The following is a 5000-nucleotide window of genomic DNA, read 5'->3' on the forward strand; positions in this document are numbered from 1 at the left end:
GGCTGTCCTGCAGCTGGGCGGCCCAGTCCTTCTGCCTCTGCTTCATCTCCCTGCTGAACACGTTCATGCGGCCTCCGCCCGACAGCCCGGAGCGCCCGGCCCCCGGTGGCCCGGTCCCGTTGAGACCGGCCCCGGAGAGCCGGCTCCAGCCGCCCGCGGAGCTCGCAGGGAGGCCGAGCCGCAGGAGCCTCCGACACAGCCTGCCGCTCATCCCGCGGAACAAACTCACAGACACCAACACGGAGACTTCCGAGCCTCCACACCGGGTCACCTCCGAGGGGAGAGACCCAAAACCCGGACCGGCCTCAGCTGAGCTCACCGGAAACCCCGGAAACGGATCACAGCCTGAGAACGGAAGTAAAATTGAATAAAATAAGATCAAAATAAAATGACTTAAATTAAATAAAATAATATATAAACAATACAGTGATAATTAAATTAATAAGTTAATTTAATAAAATTAATTAAATTAATAAAATAATTTGCGTTTGTTGTTTGCCGTGTCACGCTGTGTTTAAACCGCGTTTCGCTCCTGTTTGTCCCACTTCGCTCGCCTTAGAGAAAGGGGCGGGGCGGAGCAGATGACGCTACAGCGTTGCAAGCTGGGTAAACACGTGTGTGAGATCGCGGAGGAGCGGACACTGTGTCGGTAAAGTTTCACCAGTTTCTAAGTTTAATTTAAAGCTCGCGTTGTTTCAGGTGTTTCAGATGTTTCAAGCGTAGACGTGCTGTTTCCGGTCCTCTCAAGTGTTTCCTGTGCTCTCAGCTATTTCCGGTGTCTCCAGGTTGTAAACATGAAAACAGAAAGCCAGGCTGAGGTGTGCGGCGCAAACTGAGCGATGATTTCAAACCTGATCCTCTTTAAAACCTCCAAAAGTTTCAGAGGATGAAACAGACAAGAGCACAGAGAACGATTCAAAACCGTCAGATCAATAAAACGGTGAGATCGATAAGAGCCGTCTGGGCGCTGCAGTCTGAGCTCATCGCGGCTCAACGACACTGATACCTGTGAGGTCATCACCGGTTGCTGCGTCGGTTCGCACACGTCTGTGATGACAGTGAGAAATAAGGGGCGTGTTTACACGCCGCTGACCTCTCGTGACCTCAGCTGGACCTCAGCTCCTGCCTCCTCGGACGATCACAGCCTGGAAGCCTGGAGCCTGTCCCAGCGCTCACACCGCGAGAGGCGGGTCCACCCGGGCAGGTCGCCGGTCTGTCAGCCGGCACCTGTAAACGCAGCATGTAGCAGGAAGCTGGAGAACTCAGAGGGAACCCAGGCAGGAGCCGGGACAACCAGCAGGTTCTAACCCAGAGCTGTGAGGCAGCCGTTCCGTCCACTGGACCGGCCTGCTGCACAGACTGTCTCCACACTGCTCCTGCACGGGGGACAAACTGTGGTCTGCCTGGAGCTCGGAGGAGGCAGGAGCGAGTCTCCGTCCTTCAGGACCAGAAGATCCAGCGGAGGTCATGAAGAAGAAGGACTGGCGCTGTACACACTGACATCACAGAGTTCATGTTGTCCACCACTGCACGTTTCTTTGCTCCGTGTCATTGTTGTTGGCATTAAAATTGTGTTTTAAAACGTGAGCGTTTTCAGTTCTACGACCTCATAAGTCCTGCACGAGCCGGTGATCGTAGTAATGAGGATTACTGAATGACCCTGAATGCCACACGTGTGTCCATCAAGAGGCTGGGGGTTGGGTTTGACGTCCGAGCAGAAACCAGCTCGGTGTGAAACGTGGTTTTTAACTGGTTTCTGTTCTGCAGGTGACGCTGGGATTTTACCGCCATGTCGTCCAAAAAACGCCCAGACGGGGACGAGCGCTTCCTCCGGGTCCAGAAGGACCCGCGGTTCTGGGAGATGCCAGAGAGGGAGCGCAAAGTCAAGATCGACAAACGCTTTCAGTCCATGTTCCACGACGAGCGCTTCAAGGTCAAGTACACGGTGGACAAGCGAGGGCGGCCCATCAACCACACCTCCGCTGAGGACCTGAAGCGCTTCTACAAACTGTCCGACTCCGAGGGGGAGGAAGCTGGCGAGGGCGAGGAAGCAGCAGAGGTGAAGAAGAAGAAGGACGTTGGCGGCGCCAAAGCAGAGCAGCCTAAAGGAGCAGCGAGTCTCTCTGAAGGTCAGGAGATGTTTTCATGTTAATGAACTTCTGGTAAAAACACGCCGTTACCATAGCAACACTGTGTGGATGATTGAGGGGTGTCCAGGTGACCTTTGACCCTGCTCAGGTAAGCGTGTCAGAAACGATTTGACCGTCTCTCTTCTGTTCGATGCTGATGCAGGTGTTGAAGATGATGACGAGCAGCGGTCTGCAGAGGAGGATGAAGATGACCTAAGCGTCTCTGATGAGGAGGAGGAGGAGGCGCAGAGTGACGAGGCGAGTGGATCTGATGAAGAGGAGTCGGGCCTGGATTCGGGGGACGACAGCGACAGCGGGCCGGATCTGGCCCGGGGGAAGGGCAACATCGAGACGAGCTCGGACGAAGACGACGAGGACGACGTGGGCGCCATCCTGAGGAAAGAGGAAGAGGAGATCGAACACGACTGGGGGGAGCTGTGCAAAGACGCGCCGCGGAGCGACGAGGTGATGCTGTGTGCGGTAAAGGCTGAAGGTCAAAGGTTAGTCTGCGCCACCAGGAAACGTTGCTAACACGATCTCACCGCGTTAGGTGTCGGCGCGGCTCGCCGTCTGCAACATGGACTGGGACCGGCTGAAGGCCCGAGACCTGCTGGCTCTGCTCCAATCCTTCACGCCCAAAGGCGGCGCCGTGCTCTCTGTGAAGGTAAGGAGACCTGCGTGGGTTTGTCTGTGTGTGGGCGGAGCCGGGAAGTGCTGATGATCAGCACAGTGCGTGCTGGGTTATGCTTGCAGATCTACCCGTCAGAGTTTGGGGAGGAGAGGCTGAAGGCGGAGGAGAGTCAGGGACCGATGGAGCTGAAGGCGCTGCCCGACGACTCGGAGGACGACACGGAGGAGGAGAGGTAATGATGATGTCACAGAGAGGCGGGATTTAGATGCAGTTTTCAGCCAGACTTTGTTAGTCGAGCAGCTCGTGGGAAAGTTTGTGTCATGAGGCTGCGTCGGCTCTGACGGTTCGGCACCGGCGGGACGTTTGTTGGCTTTTCAACATAAAAGGTGGATTACATGAATATGCAGGCCACTTCATTAGGTACACCCTGCATGCATCAGATTCAACATCTGCTGGAGTGACATCATCATGACATCATCGCACAGGTGCTGTAGTGAGTGCAGCAAACTCATCGTGGTGTTCTAGAAACCGTCTGAGATGACCTGAGCTTTGCTGGAGCAGCGCTCCACGCCATCACAGCGGCGCCTCTGCTAGCGTTTCACTCAGGGAGCTGCTGCTCGCTGCAGATCAGCAGAAACACAACCGTGACACGTTCATGGTCTCTGAAACCTCCTTTCTTCATCAGTCGGGTCAGTTTAAACTTCAGCATGTCTGCATGCGCTGAGCTGCTGCCCTGTGATTGGCTGATCAGGTATTTGCATTAACGAGCAGATGCACAGGTGTACCTAATGAAGTGGCTGTAACTGTAACCTTATTGCTTTGAAACAAGCTGCATTTGGACACCAGTGATTCTGTGTACACTTAAAAACAGCTGTGCAGTATCAGGTGGGCGGGGCTCCCTGCTGACCTGTCAGATGGTCATGGGTGTCGTGTGCTCTCAGGGTTTACAGGGAGAAGCTGCGGGACTACCAGTTCAAGCGTCTGAAGTATTTCTACGCCGTGGCGGAGTGCGACTCGGCCCAGACGGCGGCGAAGATCTACGAGGAGTGCGACGGCTACGAGTACGAGAGCAGCTGCTCCGTCCTCGACCTGCGGTACGTCAGCAAACGGCAAACGCGCGCACGTCAGGCTCACGCTAGCTGCGCTCGGACCTGCGTGTCAGCGAGCAGACTAAAGTGACTCATGTGTTCCTGTTGATAAACTTCAGCTTTCCCCGCTTCAGTTATTCCATAATGAAGGTTTGTAGATGTAGTCGTTCCTGAATCGGACGTCTGCAGGGAAGCCAGGATCTGAGTATTTAACATTCCCCAGCTGAGCTTCCATCCATGAACTTTAGTTCAGTCAAAGGTCAGAGTGCACGCGCTGCAGGGTCACCATGATGACGCGCGCGTTAATCATCCAATAGTTACACACAGATTTGTTCCAGCTTGTTGATGAAAGCCAAACGCGTCATGTTGTTCAGCTTCAATGTCGATCATCGACTTTAGAAGCTCGTTAAAGGATCTCACGGCTTGTCCTCTTCTCCTGATACGAGCAGCTTCGTTCCCGATGACGTGAAGTTTGACGAGGAGCCCAAAGACGCGGCGACGGACGTAAACCTGTCGGCCTACACGCCCAAGCTCTTCACCTCGTCTGCGACCGCCACCTCGAAGGTAAGCGCTTCCCCGACACTCGCCATCAGAGGCGACAGGAAGAGTGTTGGCAGACTTTACAGGTGTGATGATGTCAGGCGGGTTCACCTGTGCGAATGAAGTTTGTTACTCAGAGCTGACGTCAGGGCAGGAGCTCCGTGCAGCAGGCGGTGACGTGTTTGTGTCGACCCGATCAGGTGCAGCTGACGTGGGATGAAACCGATCACGAGCGCGTGACGGCCCTAAACAGGAAGTTCAACAAAGACGAGCTGCTGGACATGGACTTCAGAGCCTACCTGGCCTCCTCCAGCGAAGAGGAGGAGGAAGGCGGTGGTGACGGAGCCTTTGAAGAGGACGTGAAGACGGCGGCAGGTGAGAAACACGAGAACATGACGGTTTTCTGACTGCTGAAATGTGAAAGCGGCGCCGAGCAGGTGTGCTGTGTTTGTGCCGGACAGACGAGCGCGTCGTGGAGGCGCAGGAGAAGAAGACGAAGAGCGAGGAGCAGATCTCCAAGTACAGAGAGCTGCTGAAAGGCATCCAGGAGAAAGAGAAGAAGGTGCAGGAGGACAAAGACATGGAGATGGAGGTCACCTGGGTGCCAGGTAC

The 5000-nt window shown here is 54.9% G+C and overlaps 2 protein-coding genes across 3 annotated transcripts in view; one reads left to right on the forward strand and one right to left on the reverse strand.

Moving 5' to 3' along the window:
- ndufaf5 (NADH:ubiquinone oxidoreductase complex assembly factor 5) overlaps positions 1-346 on the reverse strand; it is an 8576-nt gene extending 8230 nt beyond the window's left edge. Inside the window, exon 1 of the mRNA XM_012918869.2 lies at positions 1-346. This exon is cut by the window's left edge and continues 26 nt beyond it. Coding sequence (XP_012774323.1) covers positions 1-211 — 211 coding nt within the window. The 5' untranslated portion in view covers positions 212-346.
- Positions 347-531: 185 nt separating this feature from the next.
- The window catches only part of esf1 (ESF1 nucleolar pre-rRNA processing protein), a 10668-nt gene continuing 6199 nt past the window's right edge, over positions 532-5000 (forward strand). The window contains exons 1-9 of one of the 2 annotated variants that reach the window (XM_004538635.3): positions 532-649; positions 1768-2129; positions 2293-2594; positions 2680-2793; positions 2883-2992; positions 3702-3854; positions 4298-4412; positions 4589-4763; positions 4850-4996. In XM_004538635.3, the coding sequence (XP_004538692.2) occupies positions 1790-2129; positions 2293-2594; positions 2680-2793; positions 2883-2992; positions 3702-3854; positions 4298-4412; positions 4589-4763; positions 4850-4996 (1456 nt within the window). In that variant the 5' untranslated portion in view covers positions 532-649; positions 1768-1789. Of the gene's footprint in view, positions 650-732; positions 941-1767; positions 2130-2292; positions 2595-2679; positions 2794-2882; positions 2993-3701; positions 3855-4297; positions 4413-4588; positions 4764-4849; positions 4997-5000 lie in introns of those variants that run through there. The other variant, XM_076885426.1, reaches the window with a different exon arrangement.

The sequence above is a fragment of the Maylandia zebra genome, linkage group LG6 (assembly GCF_041146795.1).
Source record: "Maylandia zebra isolate NMK-2024a linkage group LG6, Mzebra_GT3a, whole genome shotgun sequence".
NCBI lineage: Eukaryota > Metazoa > Chordata > Actinopteri > Cichliformes > Cichlidae > Maylandia > Maylandia zebra.